General features: G+C 39.4%; 1 protein-coding gene across 1 annotated transcript; it reads right to left on the bottom strand.

The window, feature by feature from the left end:
- Positions 1–868: 868 nt before the first annotated feature.
- On the bottom strand, positions 869–16,962 carry LOC130838765 (zinc finger protein 347-like). The gene is made up of 4 exons (XM_057712271.1): positions 16,797–16,962; positions 14,279–14,361; positions 8,658–8,784; positions 869–4,517 (listed from the first exon to the last, which is right to left on the bottom strand). The coding sequence occupies exons 2-4, from the start codon at positions 14,291–14,293 to the stop codon at positions 3,196–3,198; spliced, it is 1,464 nt and encodes a 487-aa protein (XP_057568254.1). The 5' UTR covers positions 14,294–14,361; positions 16,797–16,962; the 3' UTR covers positions 869–3,195.
- Between the last annotated feature and the right edge of the window lie 5,014 nt (positions 16,963–21,976).

Below are 21,976 nucleotides of genomic sequence, written 5' to 3' on the forward strand. Positions count from 1 at the left end.
GTATAAAATGCCCACGAACCAGAAGGGACCATTTTCTAACGGGGTGCAACTGGGGAAGGAACTACACGGGGAGTTAACTTGGCTGGTACACGTCACCTCCCCCAATGCAAGGGGAGGCCTGCGGAGCAGAAGGATGGGCCTGAGGAGACACGAGAACTGGACGGAGGCGCTGGGAGGGAGGGGGTCTCAGGAGGGGCGGGCTCCCCAGGATCCCAGGACCTGGGAGAGGACGCGGCCTCTCCGGGAGCCGGGCGGCCGGCGCTGCCTCCAGGGGCCGAGAGGGCGTGGCTGAGGGAACGAACACACCTTGTGGAAGGTTTTATAAGGAAGCCGGGAAAGTAACACGTTTTAAGCAGGAAAATGTTGCGACCAAAGGGAGAAAAGCCAAGGGCAGGGACTGGCCTCAGCGTGATTTCAAACCCACGAGGGAAAATACCCGACCAGTAATGGCGACGTCTGTATTTACTGGGGCGGAGGGCCGGGCGCTGGGAGGGCTAGAGGGGTACCTGCACCGCGGAGATTTACATTATAAAGAAACTTACCACCGCTCCGTGACTTTCGCCCGGTGCCCTCAGCTTCTGGGTCTTTAGGAAAGGGTTAGAGGCAGGGCTTACGGGGCGGGGCCTGGGCGGGGCCCAATCGGTGAGGGGCGGAGCCAAGAGAGCACCCAGGTTTGTGCACTCAGCTCGGGAGGGAGGGACTGGGAGCAGGGAGGGGTTGGTGCCTCCAGGTACCTTGGCCTGTTTAAGTTATTCTCTGTTAAGACTTTGAAGGTAAAAGCTTATGGCTGTCTGGGCCAGTTACAGCAGAAGCCAAGATGAAGAATAAGAAAACAAAATATCAAATTGTACACTTTAAATATATGCATTTATTGTATGTCAATTATATCTCAATAAAATTCTTTTTTATTAAAAGGAAAAAAAAAGATAACATTCCTTCTTGATCTTGTAAGAGTTCACATGACCCACCACGATGATGCTTAGATCTGGGTTATGTAAACTGCCAATAACATGGTATTTGACATACTGCCCTCTGTCTCAGAAAACTTATATAACTGTGCCTTGATTTCTAACGGGCAGAATAATTCTCAGAGCTTTCTTAGACACTCTTCCCAGGTTATCATCCTCCAATTTGGCTGGAATCAAATTTTCCATTTTTCTTAGATTTACTGATTTTTTTGTTGGCATTCAGTAAGGGTGGTGTTAATTTCTTTCTTCTTGAAGCCATTCACATGAGGGCCTGGTCAGCATATTTCCTGGGAGCTAAACAACAGTATTTTACCTTAATGCTCATTACAAGGAAGGCAGGCTTCCCAGAGATGGCCCATGATAATTTAAGCTTACAGGCAACATCCCTTTACTGATTTATTTCTACCAAAAGCAATAGAGTACAAATGTTAAAGTAAAAGAAACAAGTCCAATACGGACTCCAATTTGTTAGTCCGTGTTACTTCAAACTTCAAATTGAAAAGCAAAAATACTACTGTAGCCTTTTCAAGAAGGCTCAAATAATTGAATATTTATACACTGAAGACACTGGGCCATTTTCACAAATGTCCTTCTTCCTCTCATATACACGTCGTAAGTTTTAACACATTACTCGTAATGATTCTGCAGTATTTAATATCTCAGGTTAACCTCAGAGAACTACAGACTTATTCATTCCCAGTATGCATTCTCTGATGTGTGGTCTGTTGAAAAAATTGCTGAAAAAATTCAACAAATTCGTTACATTTGTCAGAATTCTCCCAAACATGAACTTTTTGCTAAACACTGAGGCCACACTGATTCACAGTGTTTCTATGTATATATTTTATAACCTGTATGAATTCTTGCATTACACCAGACTTACTTGATGTACCCACATTTACAACATTCGTAATATTTGAAATCTTGTCCTCCAACATAAATCCTGTGTTCCAGTTTTGTTCTTCAGTTATGAGCCTTAGCACACATATCGCTTTGTGTGGTTTCTCTCAAAGATGTGTGTTCTAAAGTCCAGTGCATAGTGAAGCATGGATAAAGCCTCGATTCACACATTTCCATGGCTTCTCTTCAATATGGATTCTCTGCTGCTCCCCGATACTTGAACTCAAGGTAAAGGTTTTGCCACACCCATTGCATTTGTGAGTTATTGCTCCAGTATGTTCCCCAACTTGTGATCTTTGGATAAAATCCCTGCCACACACATTACATCTGTGTGGTTTCTCTCCAAGACAAATATCCTGATACTTAGGGGCAAATGAGCAATATTTTAAATTTTGCCACATTCGTTGCATTTTAAAGAAAGAAGTATTTGGTGATCCCTGAGTTTAAGGCACAACCTAAAATGTTTGCAAAATTCAGTATATTTGTAATATTCTGTCCAGTGCAGACTACCTGATTACTGGTAGAACACGAGCCATGAGAATAGATTTCTCACATTCATGCATTGGTGAGGAATCTTTGTAGAATGAATTTTCAATGGCCTGACCACATTAAATATTACTCATTTATCTGGCCTCTATCGAGTATGAATATTATCATGAAGCCTAAGATGTGAATGCCTGCTAAAAGCATTGCCACCTTCATTATATCTTTAAGGGTTAACACCTGTATACATCATCTGAAGGCAAGTTAGGCTTGAAAGCACACTGGAGAACTTACCACACTCATTACATTTCTAACAGTTCTTTCCAATATGAAATCTTTCGTGGATCATAAGGTATGAATTCTTTTTTTCTTTAATTAATTATTTACTTTTGGCTGCATTGGGTCTTCATTGCTGCGCACGGGCTTTCTCTAGTTGTGGCAAGTGGGGGCTACTTTTTGTTGTGATGCTCGGGCTCTAGGCACATGGGCTTTAGTTGTGGACCCCGGGCTCTAGAGCACAGGCTCAGTAGTTGTGGCGCACAGGCTTAGTTGCTCCGCAGTATGTGGGATCTTCCTGGGCCAGAGATCGAGCCCATGTCCCCTGCATTGGCAGATGGATTCTTAACCACTGTGCCACCAGGGAAGTCCCCTAAGATATGAATTCTGACAAAACACTTTGAGACACTCATTACATTTGTTATAGTCCAATCCCATATTAATTATCTGATCATAACCGAGGCTTATAAACATAAAAGCTTTGCCTCACTCATGATATTTGTCTAGTTTCTTTTGTTCTGTGAGATTTAAAGACCTTCCCACATATATCACACTTAGATGGTTTCTTTCACGTATGGATTTTCTGATGTTTAGTGAGGGTTGAGACCTGAGTAAAGGCTTTTCCACACTCAAAACATTTGAAAGGTCTCTCTACAATATGTACTCTCCGGTGACTTGTAAGGTGTGAATTTCGACTGAAGACCTTGCCGCATTCGTTACATTTGTAAGGTTTCTCTCCAGTATGTATTCTCCAATGAAGTTGAAGATGTGCTTTTTGACTAAAGGCCTTTCCACACTCATTACATTTGAAAGGTTTCTCTCCAGTATGAATTCTTTTATGTTTTGCAAGTGTTGCCTTTTCACTAAAGAATTTTCCACACTCATTACATTTGTAAGGTTTCTCTCCTGTATGAATTCTCTGATGAGTTGAAAGGTGTGAACTATAACTAAACAGCTTGCCACAATCATTACATTTATAAGGTTTCTCTCCAGTATGAATTCTCCCATGATCTGCAAGGTTTGATTTTCGACTAAAGAAACTGCCACAGACATCACATTTATATAATTTCTTCCCTGTATGAATTATCTGATGTCTAGAGAGGTTTGAGTATCGATTAAAGCTTTTGCCACACTCGTTACATTTGAAAGGTTTCTCTCCAGTATGAATTCTCAGATGATTTGCTAGGGTTGTTTTCTGACTGAAGACCTTGCCACACTCATTACATTTGTAAGATTTCTCTCCAGTATAAATTCTCTGATGAACTGCAAGGTGTGAATGTGTACTAAAGACCTTGACACATACATCACATTTCTGTAATAACTCTTCTGAATAGATTATCTGATGATTCCTGAGAATTGAGCCGTAAGTAAAGGTTTTCCCACACTCAATACATCTGAATGCTCTTTCTCTGTGTGCTTTCTGATCTTGTGTCAGTACTAAAGGATGCATAAAATCACTACCATATATATTAGAAACATTAGTTTGGACACTAAGAGGTGAAAGTGGTGAAAATGAGAAACTACTGTTGACAGACCTCTCAACTTCATTATATTCAGAAATTATCCCATCAGTTTGAACTACCTGCAGCTTATCCTGAACATTTAATCCAAGCATATTTCCAATGGGCTTGATTCCTGCATCCCTTCTACCATGTCCATCTCTTCCATCAGTGAGATATCCTTTCGGGGTTACAGGCATTCCTTTGTCATTTCTTTCATCATCTCTCCACTGACTCTCAAAGTCATACACATTTTCCTGGATTTCCCTGAAGTAAAAATGCTTGATCTCACGACTTTTAGGTCTTCCCAAGATCACTGTTTGGAATACTTCTCCTGTATCACCATTCGCTTTGGGTTGTAAATGCTTGACCACATGTATTGGACAGATATCTACACGACATAAAGAACCATAAGGATAAATTCATAAATAACTCTTTCATGTTGAATATATGATATTACACCAAAAGTAATACTTATAGTATTAACTAAACACAGTTACAAAACTTCCCAACTATGGATTTTTTTGTTTTTTGTTTTAATTTTTTTAAAATTTTGAAACATCCCAACTATGATCTTAAAATTTTTAGAAACACTAAAGCAATAGAACTGTTTACTAAAAAAAGTTATGAAATATAAATCAGGTTGATTTTAGGGGAGACTACTTGCAAACCCCTTAAGACAAAAATAGTCATATTGGAAAAACTTACATCAGCTCTCAAAGAAAATGCAATTTTTCCACTGTGACTCCAAAGCACTTACCAATCAACAGTAAACATACTGCTCTCTCATAATAGAGAAAAATACATTATACTATAGGTATATTTTGTATACTTACTGTACATAAACAAATGCTTATGAACACACAATATATTATAATGCTAAAAAATTCAAAACAAGATTATCTAATAAGTCGCTATTTAGAATTATAAAACAAATACACCATAGAGAAAAAGAATTCAATAGAATAGGTTTTATGACAACAAAATATTTTTCTAAATATCTCCTACAAAACGACATGCCCATAATAGGCATTTTGCAACATTAACAAGTAAAAAAAAAACTGAGAAATAATGAAAGGCTTCAAAAATATTACAAGATACAATGTCAATAGGCAAAAACCAATTGAGTTTCTAACATTAAAAATGAACAATCAAAGCAATTCAGTTTACAAGAGAATAAAAAAATTACTTAAACATTATACAAGGAGGGAAGGATGTGTATACTGCAAACTAAAGACTTCTGAAAAATATTAGAGAAGACACAAATAACTGCAAAGATACCCCAAGTTCATGGATTTGAAGTTGATATTGTCAAGATGTCAGTACTAGCCAAAGTTATCAGGAGATTCAAAATAATCCCTAGTGTAATCCCAATATGCTGAATGAAATTAAATGAAACAGATGAATCAATCCTACAATTCCTATGGAATCTCAGTACACAATGAATAGCAAAAACAAGCTTGAAAACAATGTCAGACAATTCACACTTCTTTATTTCAAAAGTTTTTCCTAAGCTACACTAATCAAAGCAGTATGGTACCGGCATAAAGAGAGAGACCTGTGGATCACAGCAGATTCAGAAAAAAAAACTTTTGTGTATAAGGTCAAATGATGTTCCGCAAGGTTGTCGGGACCACATAATGGGGGAAGGGCAGTCTATGGAACAGAAGGTGGTGAGAAAACTGTATATCCACACGCAAAATAATTCAGTTGGACCAATATTGTACACTACAGACAAAAATTAACTCTAAACACTTCAAAGACCTAAATCTAAGACCCTGGGGCATAAAACTCTTATGAGTAAACATACAAGAAAAGATTCTTAACTTTGGATTCACCAATGATTCATCAGATACAACACCAAAAGCTCAGACCAACAAAATAAAAACAGAAAATTGGACTACATCATAACACTCAACTATTGTGCACTAAGCCATACTCAGCAGAGAGAAAAAACAATGTATGGTATAATATAAAATACTTGCAAATCATAAATTCAACAATAGTTTAACATCAAGAATACATAAAGAGGGACTTCCCCGGTGGCATAAGTGGTTAACAATTCACCTACCAATGTAGAGGACATGGGTTCGATCCCTGGTCTGGGAAGACCCCACATGCCTCAGAGCAACTAAGCTTGTGCACCATTACTACTGAGCCTGTGCTCTAGAGCCTGCACGTGACAATGAAGACCCAATGCAACCAAAAAATAAATAATTAAAATATGCAAATATGTCAAAAAATCATTAAAAAAAAGAATACGTAAAGAATTCTAAAAGGAACTGATCACCAATTCCACAATGAGGGGAAGGGGAAGGTTCCTCAACCAACCATCACACCTACTCCAAATACAAAACAAAAACAAAGAGAAACATAAAATAGAAACCTAATGATAAAAATAAAAGTCGTTCATAATGCATAAAAATATACAAAATGAAAGTACTAGCACCTTAAACAAAACAAATGATGGTTTATCACTGAAGGTCTCACTCTACTTCATAGGGTATCATTAAGTTGCTTCAGAATTCTGTGTGGAGGCAGAATGAACAATGGCACACAGGACGGAACAGGTGGCATGACAGAAGCAACAGTTTAGTCAACAGCCTCACAAATATGAGGATGTGAACTTGGACAATACTGTTGTTAGGAGAAATTGCTATACCACGTACTGAGGCTCAAAGAGAGTGGACGTTAGGACATGTGAACAATACTGTCACAGTGCCCTTTACACAAGCTTTTGTGACATTGCTCAAAGTCAGAAAAAGAACCTGGAAAGACTTGTATGTCAAGGTCTTCTGTCTTGTATCCTAGAACATGCTGATTGATGACTCTACTAAGTAGCTTCAAGTGATGATTTTGTATGGAGCAGGAAAATATTACAACATGAGGGAAGGTATTCTCTTTCAAAACTTTTCTATTACCCAATAAACCCACACCACAGAGAGTACACTAGAAGTTGCCCTTTAAACGTAGGTGGATCACCACAGCAAAGAAACTGGATACGATTTCAGACCCTAGGGCTACATACTTCAAAATCAAGTTTAAGAGGAAAAATTATACAAGCTAAGGAGAAAGTAAAATCAGGAAGAGTCTACATTCCCAGACTAGATAGAGCACTACGAGAGTGAAAACATACAACATATTGGGGTTGGATATTATAAGACCTTGAGATGGGACCATTTGCTCGACCCAGAGACGCCAAGCTAAGAGCCTGAAACACTCATATACGTTCCCCTTGTTGGATTAGGATCAAAAAGAGGATCTCCATCCACTTTCCTTTACAGTTTTCCTAAGTAACAATCACAGAAGATTTGATCCACCAGGCTGTTCACACACCCTTGAAATGTGTGGCAAAAGCAGAATAGAAGAAATGGCTCAGGGATCTAAACAAGAAGACAGGGACTGAGCTCCATACATGTTCGGAGGTGCCAGATAAAAATAAATAGCACCCAGGATTTTCCCATCTTCTGATTATATCTTCCAAATACAATAACTGTGATGAAACCAGGATAGGGTCAATGGTTAAACACTGAGAGGCACTAGCTCTGACCTATATGGACTAAGAACTGAGCATCCAATAGAATCAAGCCCATAATGAGAGAAGAGGAGGCAAAACAACCCAATACCACAGCCCACATTATGCTAATCAAAGTCAAGCAACAACCAGTTCACAGTAACCAGGTGGCGAGTGTTGTAGATCTTGATAAAGACCTTGCCTTTGTCTCTACAGAAGCTGCAACACCACTGGAGGGTCAAAGAATACATTTTACATGTTGAAGAACAGAGTGATAAGTTAGGGAGAAGAAACCTCTCCTCTGAGTGTTTTCAATAAACGAACTCCTGTTTTCCCAAAAGACTCTCCACCGTGAGAAGAGTTTCCCAAATACGATTACTATTGTGGCTTCCTCTCTGCCATTCTGAGATCCCATCTGTGTTCACACTTTTCATACATTCCAACCGATTTGGTTTTTGGGTATTTTCACATCACTCACAACAGTTCAGGGCCCTTTCTCTTGCTACAAAAGGGAGATAATATTCAGGTCAGAAAAAGAAATTTCTGATTATCAGAACAAAAAAAACATTAAGTGCTGTGGTTTTCCAAAAATCACAGCTCCTTCTTCAGCAAAAGAGTGAGGATGTTACAGGTGGGTCTGAAAAAACATTTCACAAATTCATCCACTGTCTCCTTATAAAAGCACAGGGAACAGTATAATATGTAGATACCGAACTCTCTTCCTAGAAACTCTAAGTCAAAAGCGAAAAGGTAGAAAATGGAAAATTTGGGGGCATTTGTTTAAAGTTGGCCACTGAACTTCATACACAATTAAGCTCTTGAACAACCCCGGATGCGATGTGAAATGGACAGATCATCTGAAGAAAGGATCAGTTTACACTTGTGATCTCACATCATGTCTGTGTCAACAGGGCTTTCAGATCACGCAATGAAAACAGGATCTCTCAAGAAACACATGGGGAAAATTGCAAAATACCCAAGGGGAGACCCCAACTTCTAATAGGAAGTTATCCTCACCCAGAGAGAGCAGGTTCCTGTAGGTCTCCAACATCACGTCCCTGTACAAGGCCCTCTGAGCAGGGTCCAGGCATTCCCACTCCTCCTGAGAGAATTCAATGACCACATCTTTGAAGGTTAACCATTCCTGAAATGAAAATATATTTCACCAATGGGTCACGGGAAGAGTTCTTATCATCATACAAAATAAAAAGATGAGAGATGGGTAAAGATCGATTTGGTTAAAGCATATGTTCTGAAAGATCTATGTTAAGGTATTTAGACCAAATTCTGTTTCCCTTCTTTTAAATGCTTATGCTTTTTCATAAAAGACTATGATATCACCCAATAAATATGGATTTTTCATCTTTGTGGAGAATCCGTGAAACACATATAAATAATACTAAACAATGGGTTGTCTATGCAGAAGTGTCAGATACTATGCTCTACACATTGAGTGATATTCAATATTTAAATGAGTTACACTATGAGTGGTGGCTTCAGAGATGACAAAGTCCACGACGGCTTTAAAGAAAAGTCAAAATCTTCACTTATGATAATGACAGAAATAGCACTGAATAAAAATGTTTCTGGTTCAGTTGGGCTCTGGAACTGAAACTTAAATCAAACAGTTAAGTAAAGGAGAACATTAAAAGTACACTGACAGAGGGACTTCCCTGGTGGCGCAGTGGTTAAGAATCCGCCTGCCAACACAGAGGACGTGTTCGATCTCTGGTCCAGGAAGATCCCACAGGCTGCGGAGCAACTAAGCCCATGAGCCACAACTACTGAACCAACATGCCACAACTCCTGAAGCCTGAGCACCTAAAGCCCATGCTCCTCAACAAGAGAAGCCACAATGAGAAGCCTATGCACTGCAACAAAGAATAGCCCCCGATCTCCACAACTATAGAAAGCCCTCACACAGCAATGAAAACCCAACACAGCCAAAATAAATAAATTAAATTGAATTTTTAAAAATTTTTCTTTAAATCATTACAAAAAATGTGTATGTAAAAAATATATTGTTATTAAGCAAGAACATTTCACCAAACATCATGAAAAGTAAACATCTATATGCATATCCTCTGTAATTACAGCGAATTGAAGGGGGCTGGCCAGGGCTCCTGCCTTTCACCACTGTTCTCTGTGCCTGAGTAGGGACCACTAGAGGAAGCAACAGGAGGAAAAAATAAAGAGCAAGTGTGAGAGACACCGAGAGAGTGTGTCAGAGAGTTGAAAATGTGAACATTCACAATTCGAATGAGATGGAAAAACTAAAGGTGAAAGAAAGGAAAAAGATACTCCATCCTAAAGAAAGCAGGGGGAAGTACATTGTATCAGACACAACAAAGACAAAACCTGACAGAAGGCACAAACACATTATATAAATGCTACAGGACTCAAGTCACCAAGAAGATATTAACAAGTGAAGCAAAGGTTAACAGAAATAAAGAGAGAAACAGCAGCAAAGTAACAATATGAGACTTCAATACCCGTTTTACTTACATATGGAAGCACACAGTGGAGGCTGTGATTAAAAGGAAGTCTACACAGCTCCACGGTTACAACAAAAAGGGAAAAGATCTCCAATCAAGAAACCATTTTTACATCTCAAGGAAGCAGAAAGAGAACAAACTGAATTCAACTTTGGCAGAACGAAAGAGTTAAATAAGATTCAGAACCTGCAAACCCACTCCTGGGCGTATATCTGGAGAAAACCACAATTTGAAATGATACACGCACCCGAATGTTCACTGTAGCAGTATTTACAATAGGTTGTAAGCAACCTAAATGTCCACTGACAGATGAATGGATAAAGAAGATGTGGTATATATATACAATGGAATATTACACACCCATAAAGAAGAAATGAAATAATGCCAATTGTAGCAACACGGATAGACCTAGAGATTATCACACTAAGGGAAGTAAGCCAGAGAAAGACAAATATATTACTTATATGTGAAATTTAAAAAAAAAAGATACAATTGAACTCATATATGAAACAGAAATAGACCCACAGACATAGAAAAGAAACTTAGGGGTGACCAAAGCAGAAGGGGAGGTATAAATTAGGATTTGGGATTAACATATACACACTACTATGTATAAAACAGATAACCAACAAGGACCTACTATATAGCACAGGGAACTATATTCAGTATTTTGTGATAACCTATAAGGGAAAAGGATCTTAGGAAAATATAGATATAAAACTGAATCACTTTGTTGTACACCCAAAACTAACTGAACATCATAAATCAACAATACTTCAATAAAAAATTTTAAAGTAGTTGAATATCTCTAATTATTAGAGAAATGCAAATCAAAATTACCATGAGATATCACCTCACACCAGTCAAAATTGCTCTCATCAAAAAATCCACAAACTATGAATGCTGGAGAGGGTGTGGAGAGAAAGAAACACTCCTGAGCTGTTGCTGGGAATGTAAATTGGTACAGCCACTATGGAGAAGACTACGGAGGTTCCTTAAAAAATTAAAAATAGAGCTACCATATAACCCTGCAATCCCACTCAAGAACATATATCCAGAGAAAAACACAGTCCAAAAGGATACACGCACCCCAATGTTCATAGCAGCACTGCTTACAGTAGCCAAGTCATGGAAGCAACCTAAATGTCCATCCACAGAGGAATGGATAAAGAAGATGTGGTACATATATACAATGGAATATTATTCAGCCACTAAAAAGAACAAATTAATGCCATTTGCAGCAACATGAATGGACCTAGAGACTGTCATAATGAGTGAAGTAAGTCAGACAAAGAGAAATATCATATGATATAACTTACATGCAGAATCTAATAAATGATACAAATGAACTTATTTACAAAACAGAAACAGTCTAACAGACAAAGAACTAATCTATGGTTGGGTGGAGGGGATAGTTAGAGACTATGGGATTGACATGTACACACTGCTATATTTAAAATAGATAACCAACAAGGACATACTGTACAGCACAGGGAACTCTGCTCAATGTTATGTGGCAGCCTAGATGGGAGGGAAGTTTGGGGGAGCACGGATATGCGTTTATGTACAGCTGAGTCGCTTTGCTGTGCACCTGAAACTATCACAACATTGTTAATTGGCTATACTTTAATACAGAATAAAAAGTTAAAAATATTTTTAATTAAAAAATAAAAAAAGTCTACAAAGCTGTCAAAGCCAAGAGGACCCTAAGCAGTCATGACAACTGAATGTAATGTGGTATTCTGAATGGAACAGGGAAAGGATATTAGGGAAAAGTTGAGGAAATCTGAATAAAGTATGTCAAAGTAGTATGACATACTGGAAGCAGTACGTCAATACTGGAAGCAGTATGTCAATACTGGTTTATTAATTCCAACAAATGTAACATATGAGGGTGAGGCAAAAATTATTCGCACTCCAGTTATATTAAAACTTCTGTAAATTCTACAGCCAGAGTGTGCGTAATTTTTGACTCACCCTCATATTAATGTTAGATGCTAATAACAGGGGAAACTATGTTCGGGATAAATGGAAACTCTCTTTCGTTGTAATTCTTCTGTAAATCTAAAACTTTTCTAAAATAAAGTTTAGTTTTAAAAAAGAAAAAGAAAATTTCTAAGTTAAAAGACAAAAAAAAAAAAAAAGAGAGAGAGATTAGACCAGAAATTAAAAAGTCAACAAACCAAGAGTTGGCGTTTTGAAAAAATTAAATGGAAAAATCCTTCCCTAGACTAAGGAAAAAAGAAGATTCAAATAATTAAAAACAGATATGCAAGTGATTCAAAGACAATTTTTAAAGGACTGTAGTGATTACTACAAACAATAATACCTACATAAAGAAATTAAAAATGTGAACGGAACTGTAACTAGAAAGATTCAAGCAGTTATCAAAATCCTCAAAGAAAAACCTAGAGCCAGATGGTGTCATTGCAGAATCATACCAAACATTTACAAAAGAAGTACCTCTAATCCTGCTAAAAATCTTACAAAGAGTTGAAGAGGCAACACTGACAAATTCATCTATGGAGCAAACATGATCCTGAAACCAAACCCAAAGAAATAGACAAAAAAGAAAAAATAGAAACAAGTATGCCCGATGAATATTGATGTAAAATCCTTAACAAAATATGAGAGTCAAAAATTATCCACATTCTGGCTGTAGAATTTACAGAAGTTTTAATATAACCAGAGTGCGGATAATTTTTGACGCACCCTTGTACCAGAAACGCAATCTCAACACCACATTAAAAAGATGTGATTTCACTGGGACTTCCCTGGTGGCACAGTGGTTAAGAATCCACCTGCCAATACAGGGGACACAGGTTCAATCCCTGGGCCAGGAAGATCCCACATGCTGCGAAGCAACTAAGCCCGTGCACCACAACTACTGAGCCTGCGCTCTATAGAGTCCATGAGCCACAACTACTGAAACCCGTGCACCAAGAGCCAGTGCTCTGCAACAAGAGAAGCCACTGCAATGAGAAACGCAAGCACCATGACAAAGAGTAGTGTCCACTCACCACAACTAGAAAGCCCGCGCACAGCAACAAAGACCCAACGCAGCCAAAAATAAAATAAGTGAATAAACTAAGAACAAAATTTTTGACTTCATGACCAAGTAGATTTTATTCATATAAGGCAAGCAGGACTCAACATAAAAAAATCAATTAATGTGATACACCACATTAACAGAAAAAAGGAAAAAAAAACAGATGATCATCTCAACTGGTACAGAAAAAAGCATTTTACAAAATTCAACAATGTTTAAATATATATACAAACTAGAAACAGTAAATTATCTCAATATAATAAACGCCACTCATGAAAAGAGCACAGCTAACATACTCAATGGTGAAAGACTAAAAACTTTTCCTCTGAGATGAAGAAGGTAAGGATGTGCTCTCTTCAACAAAGTACTGAAACTCCTAGCCAGAGAAATTAGATAAGAAAAAGAAATCTAAGTTATCCAAATTGAAAAAGAAGTAAAATTATCTTCTTTCCTAGATGACCATGTTTTATTTATATAAACCATAAAGATTCCACAGGAAAACTCTACATCAAATAACAATTTTAGAAAAGTTGCAGGACACAAAATCAACATGCAAAAATCAGTTGCATTTCTATAGACAGCGAACAATGTCAAAGGAAAATTAGATATGTGTATAAAAACAGATGATTGAACCTGGTGTACCCCCAAAAAAATAAAAAATAAATAAATAAAAAAGGAAAATTAGAAAACTATCTTATTTAGTATTAAGAAGGGATGAAATACTTAAGAATAAATTCACCAAGGAGGCAAATGATTTACATACCAAAAACTACACTAACCATTGCTAAAACAAATCCAAAGATACAAATAAATCTATACTCAAAGACTAGAAGTCTCAGTACTCTGGAAATGTCCAAACTACCCAAACTGTTCACTCTGTGTGAATCTATGGCTGTGAAGCCCTGCCCAGGTCTCTGCCCAGTGGAGCCTCTTCACAAGCTCCAGGTCACTGGGTCACAGGGAGATGGCATCTAAGTGGAGAGGGAAGGCCCTGGGTGACTGTGCTGTCAGGCAGGATACTTCAGAGAAGATTAGCGAGTCCAAAGAAGGGCACTTCAGGAAGGACTGAGAATCAACTAAGAGTATCACTTTACCTGAGAAAGAGCCATTTCTTATTCCTTTTCTTTCCTTTTCCGGGTTTCTTCCTCAGACAACGTTGAGTCTTTGGAGGTTGATCCTGAAGTTGAAAACATGCTGTTTAATGCACAGAATCAACAAATCTGTTTCCTGTGCCACAACCACACACACAGGGAAAAACCTCATCATGTGGAATAGACAGTCCTCCGCTGCCCACTGTCACAGGAGGGATTCAGGACAGTAAAACTCGTAAAAGGCCAATATGTGAGTCTTTCCACTCTTTGCTCAGATCTTGTTCCCCTCCTGGTGAGGTATCAAGTACAAAGCAACAGTGGGAACCTCAGCTGGACCCACAGTCCCCTTCAGGTCACAGACCAGGCCCTAATCAAATCCCATGCAGAGGAGAGCCCCTCACCCTCAGCCCAGATTTCAGCCCTCAGGAATGGGGGGACTCAGAGTCACGATGCTCAGTGATGGATCCAGATGAGAATTAACTGGGGCACCTTAAATATTACTGAGCTTTGGCCTCACACCGGCAATCTGAGAAGAATCCCTCATCAGAGGATACAAAACGTGTATCCGGCAAAATGCCTCATCTATCTAAAGTGAAGCCTGGGTTGAGCACCACTCAGAGCAGGAAGCCCAGCACACCCCTCACTTTCTTTTTCTTTCCCAGCTTAACTGCGGTAGAATTGATAACAACTGTGTACACATGAGGCATACAATGTGATGATTTGGTAGATGTATATACACTGCGTAATAATTATCACAATAAAGTAGTTTACACTTCTGTCAACTTCCAATTACCATTTTACTTCTGTGTAGTGAGAACACCTGAGTGCTACGACTACAGCAAATTCCAAGTATATAGAAACAGAGGGTGATTAACTATAGTCTGCACGCTGTACGTTAGATACACGTTGTACTTTTTCAATTTACAACTGAATGTTTGTAACCTCTGACCAACATCTCCCCATTTACCCCACCACCCAACCCCACCTAATATCCTTTATACTCTATGGCCCTGTAAGACATTTCTAGTTTCCACATATAATAGCTATCTTTTTCTGTCATAACAATGTCATAATTTTTGGCTGAAATAAATTTTCTGCATCCATTCATTTATCAGACATTTTAGTTCTTTCCACATCTTGGCTGCTGTGAATACTACGTAATGATCACTGCTGTGCAAATATTTCCCCCCCATAGTGATTTCATTTCCTTTGGATATCTACCCAGAGGTGGATGATATAAGCAAATAAACTTTAAATGTATTACATTCTAAATTAATATACCACAACTTCATCATCCATTGCCAAAGAACTCACCCCCATCTGTATCCAGTTTTCCACTCTACCCAGACTACTTTGTTTCTGCTTCATTGTTTAGCTCCCTATTTTCTTCTCTGTCTCTCTCTCTCGGCTCCCCTCTACTCTCCTGCTGTTTTTGCCCTATTTATTTTATCACACCTGTCCTGCCCTACTGTGCAACTCATTCCCCCTCTTGTTGCTCTTTATGCCCAACCTTTCTGATCATCCTAAATATCCATATGTTTCTGCCTCTTTCTCCACCTCTGGTCCCTCTCGGCCATCCAGATGACAGCCCTTCTCTCCCTGTTACACTCCCACCCTGCGGGACCCCAGGTGGTTATGCTTCCTCCCTGCTCTCTCTCTTCCTCTGCAATTCTAGTCAGCACCTGTCCTCTGTTTCTCTCCCAGGACCACAATGCTCTGAAGGCCTTACTGCTAACTCTTTTATCCACACCCCACCACTCTCTGTGAAGTGCTCTCACCACTGCTGTCCCTCCTCCTACCGCTGACACAGGGGCCCTGTCCCCATGTTGCTCTCCAATCTCTGGAGATCCCACTCCTTTATTCACGTCTCTATTTTATCCACCCATAGCTGTAAGAACTAAATCTATTTCATTCTACTATCCCTTTGCAAGTGCCTCTGCCATCATCAACCTCATCGGTTCTCTCACTCTTTCCACTTGTCTCTTTCACTCTTAGTCACTGTCTCTACTTTTTCTGACCCTGCTCACTAACGTATTTACAGAAATGATGACTGAATAACATACCCGCCTACCGAAAGAGCACATTTTCCAGCGAGATGGAATTGTGACGGAAGAACACTGGGTGTCACACGGCTGGCCCAGGTCACCTCCCCCCAGGCAGGGTGAGGGGAACAGCTGACTACGAAGGACAGCCCTGAGGAAGTCGCGAGGATAGAAGGGCCGGGAAGGAGGGGGTCTCAGACGCGGGGCGGGCTCCCCAGGATCCCAGGAGCAGGGAGAGGACGCGGCCTCCCCGGGAGCGGGGCGGCCGGCGCTGCCCTCCAGGAACGGAGAGAGGGAAGCTTGGAGCGGCGAATGCACCTCGCAGGAGGGGACTTCACAAGGCGCAGGCGGAGGTAGTAAAGAATTTTAAGCAGGAAAATGTCGCGAAAGGCGGTGTCTCTGAAGACCTAAGGCTGAAAAGCAAAGGGCAGGGACCAACCTCTGGGCGATTTCAAAACCAAACAAAAATAATACTAGACCTGTAACGGCGACTTCCGGATTTACTTGGAGCGAAAGGCCGGGAGCTGGAATATTATGCCCGCAGAACCTCAGAGACCCGAAAGATGGCGTATGGAGATCGTGCAGTACAGGTTTACACTAAAAGGGAAAAACTTACGCTCTGGCGTGCGACCTTCACTCCTTAGGTCTCCGCTTCCGTAAGAAATTGCGCACGCGCGGACTTCGAGGCGGTGCTTCCGGGGCGGCACCTGGGCGGAGCGCTACGGGCGAGGGGCGGGGCGAGGAGAGTACAGGTCTGCGCATGGGGTGGTCAGTACTGCTTCCCAGTACTTTGAAACCCCTTCAGTTACTGTCTGTTATACTTCTAAAGTAAAAGCTTACAGCTTTGTGGACCAGTTATGTTGAAATCTAGGATGAAATCTAACATGTAGAAAATGATTTTAATAAAAAATTGTTTTGCCAGCAGGTGGCTCCCATCTCATGCTCCTGAGGCTCAAGCAATTCAGTGGTTGGGAACTTGGGTCTTCAAGTAGTTGCTGTGGGGCTGTCATTGGATGTGGAACACCCCCTGCAATTGGAATTAATTTAAGCAGTTTAAGGAAACAAGGGCTGGACTTGTCTCTGTATTACAAACTAGAATAAAAAATATAAAACTCTCCCTGGGGAGAATGGGCCATTTCATACTAGCACCCTACAGATCAACTTTTCCTTTCTATTCCTCATTCAGCCAGGAGGCCAACTTAACACTGCTCAGTTCCAGAGACTCAAGGACAAAGCCTGGAGTTTGAGACTGGAGGGCAAAGGTATGTTAATAACTTATGTCAGTCACCATTACTTTCCTCTTTTTTAAAAAAAAATTTTTTTCCTTTTTAAATTTTTTAATTTTTAAATTAAAAATTTTTTCTTTTTAAATTTTTAATTTTTAAATTAAAGAGCCTTTACTAACCATTGCTTTAAAAAGAGCAATACGTTTTTTAAAATTGATGTAAATTGCATTGTTCTTTTGTTACTGAGTCTAAGCTTGTACTGCTCGCCACACAACAGGCCAATAAATGAAACACAAGTTGTTGGGGCAAGGAATAACTTTATTCGGAAAGCCAGCAAACCGAGAAGATGGTGGGCTCATGCCCCCAAAGAACCATCTTGCCTGAGTTAGAATTCAGTTTCCTTTTACAGTAAAAAGGGAGAGAATAAAGTCAAACACTTCCTGGTTCCCATCACCCTCCAGAGGGGTTGTGTTAATTTCTTCCTCCCTGCAGTCATTCATAGGTGGACCTGGTCAGGATGGTTCTTGTGAGCTTAACAAAGGTATTTTAGCTGATGCTCATTACCTAGGAGGCAGGGTTCCCAGAGATGGGCCATTATGTATAAGCAGCTTATAGGCAACAACCCTTTAGTGATTAACTTGTAATAGAATACAAAATGTTCTTCCCTATTAAAATTACCCACTGTCAATTTCCATCCCACAATCTTGTAGGAAAAACAGTGAAGACCATTCTGCTGAATGGAAGTGATGAATATTCCCTAGGATATTTAGTCAATCCTTTTTGTCTACAACTATTTGAACCTGATAAAACGTCTTAGCAGTTTATTGTTTAACTCATAATTGAACTTGCGGTTTGGGTTCCAGTTTTCCCAATACATATATTAAATTGCTGTGCTATTTATTTGAACAAAATTAAACAAATTGCTTGTCCCATCTCCAGCTACAACGGAATTACCATCTACTTCAGTTGGATAGGCAGACCTGTTGGAGGCAGACTCATGAATAGTAAATAGTATAGTGCCCAAAGTTTTGATATGATTGGCAACTGCTAGGTCTTTTAGCATTTATAGAGTCAACTACCCGGGCAGACACCTACAATGGCGTACCATACAATATTTTAAAGGGGCTTAATTTAAGCCTGTTTCTGAGAGCCACTGATCAATAGCAGGGCAAATGGCAAGGCCTTATCCCAAGTTAAATGTCTCTTGACATATTTAGCGATGTTCCTTTTTAATGTATGATTCATTTACTTGGTTTTTCCTCATGACTGTGGTTTCCAAGATGAATGCAGTTTTAATGCCTTAATCCAAATCAGGGGATAACCTCCCTAAGGAGGGTTTTAACCACTTCAAAGATTCTGTCCATGGGATATCCTTCCACTCTGAAGCATATCCTGAAAAACTGTCCACAGAAACATTAGCAAGTTATCTGAAATTTCTTGCAGTCCGAGGCATTCGAGTAAATAAAGTCTATTTTTCAGTCCTGGGTGGGGCAATTTTTGTCTGTGTTGAGTCCCCATTTGTGGAGGTCTGATAGCAGTCTTTGGGTTATTTTTAAGGTTTGGGGGGAAAAGCTCTGTCTCCTTTTCTGGGATTTTCATGAGCCCCATCTGTAGGCTTGAAGGGTGTTCTGGTGGGACTCTGATGTCAAGCTGTTCTGGTGGAAAAACTTCAGGGTGAGGTCTATCAGAAAGTTAATCAGCTTACTCCCCACTGTCAATTTTACCTGGGGCTTCTGTGGCAAATTGGGTGCCTCAACTCCAAGGGAGTGGGGCAACTGAGAAGGGTTTATTCCAAATGTACCATCGAATTTTTGCTACTTTCTCCTGATATCTGAGGCATTTTGCCCCAAAAGGTCAAATTAACCATTCTTATATTTTCAGGGGCCTCAGGATCTGCATTAGTATGCTGTCCACAGGCCTGATGAATCCTTTCCAAAATTTCAAAGAGGTCTTCATTTGTTTTGCAGAATTTCTTGAATATTGTTCAAACTCTTTTGCTTTTGTTTCCCTTTTCAAGGCCCTGACAAGATGCACTAATAAGTTGTGCTCTAATAAGGGCCATCTTCCCTCACTGTGGTCCCATATTGGTTCAGCTGTGGGTGCTGCCAAGTGGGCTTCAGGTGTAGGGGATCCCCCCTACAAGGAGGGTTGCCATCTTTCCAATTAAACAAATCTGAGAAAACCAGCCAGCTGTTCATTTGCATTTAGGTCCCCTACAAGATAATCACATAAGGGAAATTGTCCTGTCCCAGAAGCGGCTCCTTGCCTAAACTGGGTGCCCTGTCTGGTCTTAGATAGCAACAGCACACCAAGTCCCTGTATCCAGAAACAACCACAGGATTTTGTAACTGATCCCTATAAGGAGGGGAAGTCCTGGGCCTCAGTGCAGGAATGGGGGCTGGACAGGAACGGAAGGTGGTGGAACACGTAGATATACTGGCATAATTGCCAGAGCAGCTGGGACAGCTAGCTCAGCTAGAGGAGTTTAGGTTTGAAGTGACGTATCCTCACTCTCATTCCCTTCCTTTTCCTATTTTCCCTGATACTAGTACCAATGCTTGCACATAAAAGGATTTCATCATTCTTCCCTGCTTTTTCACAAAATAGCTACAGTCATTCAACAACCATTGTAAAATCATGGATAGCAACTGATCTTCAAACCATTAAAAAGATCTTTATTAAAAAGATGCCTGGGATTATGATGCAACTGAACAGAAACTTCACTCCTGCTGTAACCAACCATTTAATATAATTACTAAAATTATGACTGATATCATTTACCAGGATATACCAGAATTTTCAGAGTTCCATATAATTTCTAGAATATGTATATTAATAACATGATACAATCTAAGAAGTTTTATCACTCATTTGACAATGCTTCCCATACTGTCAACACACAAAATAAGCCCTATTAGTTTAACATTCCTCTCTCTGAGATGGAGAGAAAACAATCTGAGGTGTTCCAGGGATCCTCCAAAAAACCCACAAGTTAACCAGGGGTCAAATGAACCCCACTTAGAACTTGATCTTTGGGAATTTTGTCAAAAAATATCAAAAAGTCTTAACCAGTGATAAGAGATCTCAATAGCAAATACAGATCACTTAAAGAAACTCACAATCTATTACCAAAGGAGTTCAATATTTTAAGAAAACTTTGTCCTCTTAGGGAATGAAATTGAGGTTTTGTACCACTTTACCTGTAAGATTTATTTTCTTAATTAAGTTCTAACTTATCTTCGAACTTAGTTTAGTTTCAAGTTATGAAAACCTGAGGGACTATTCTAGATGGACATTCTCAAAACATTCCTATATAGTTTACCCCAAAACTCTCTACTTCATTTACATCTATTTTATTTACTTAAAAGCTTTGTCCATTATTTTTCTTTCTGACAAACTCTGTAACAGGAATAACGTATTTGATTTCTAGTAAACCTAGGCACAATGAAAGTATTATACTTAATGCTGAGGACTCTAAAGACATATCTATATCAAACCAACAAGCGTAAGCTAACTTTAACACCAGATGTTAATTCAATACTGAGTATTTCCTACCTCATGTGAACCGGAAACTCATTCTTTATATTTGAGTATTTATATAAGCACTTAATTTCCTTTAAGCCAATTAAATAGAACTCTTTTAAAATTAATTTTGTCAATGCCATATATCTATAATACATGTACAAACACATAAACACAGGAACCTCATTCCAAAATTTTAGCCATAAATCAGGTACAATGTAAAACCCATCAGTTATAAAGAGGTTGGATTCAAATTGGGCAAATCAAGGTCACCTGTCTACACAGCTAAACCCTTTTAATACTATTTATGGAAAAGACATTTCCATTTCTATTTGTAGCTTTTGGTAATTTTAGGAACCAAGTGGAAGCTTTCTCTTCTTCCTTGGAATATCTTGGACAAGAACAGACAGATTTTTTCCTATTCCTTTCCCCCATTTAACATCAGTAAAAGTTTGAAGTATCACAAACTGATTTGGCTGTAAATGGAGAAACAGTACCACACAAAATGAAACAAAAAACCCTAAGAACAACCAGAAAATCCTAAATAAATCCTCAAGCTTGGTCTTGGGGTTTTACATATATCAACGACACAGGAGACCATAAACGGGGCAATTAACACAGCAACAGTAGCAGTTCATGGTGCGCAGGGTCCCAAGATAAACCTTTCTACACACACAGTAGAGATCCTAACAGGTGTTGTGGCCACACATTGTTATAAGTATCGTCCTCTCACCCATGGGTTCATAGCTATAATCAGATCCCTTATCAGATCCCTTATCCAAAATGTACCTCAGAGGACCTTCTTTAGGGATAGCTGAAACATTCCCCCTTTTTTCAAGACAGACAAAACACAAACAAATGCTAGCATCCAAAGAAACCAAGGAACCTGTTCACAAATTGGGCAGAAGTTC

The sequence above is a fragment of the Hippopotamus amphibius genome, chromosome 16 (assembly GCF_030028045.1).
Source record: "Hippopotamus amphibius kiboko isolate mHipAmp2 chromosome 16, mHipAmp2.hap2, whole genome shotgun sequence".
In the NCBI taxonomy this organism is placed as follows: Eukaryota; Metazoa; Chordata; class Mammalia; order Artiodactyla; family Hippopotamidae; genus Hippopotamus; species Hippopotamus amphibius.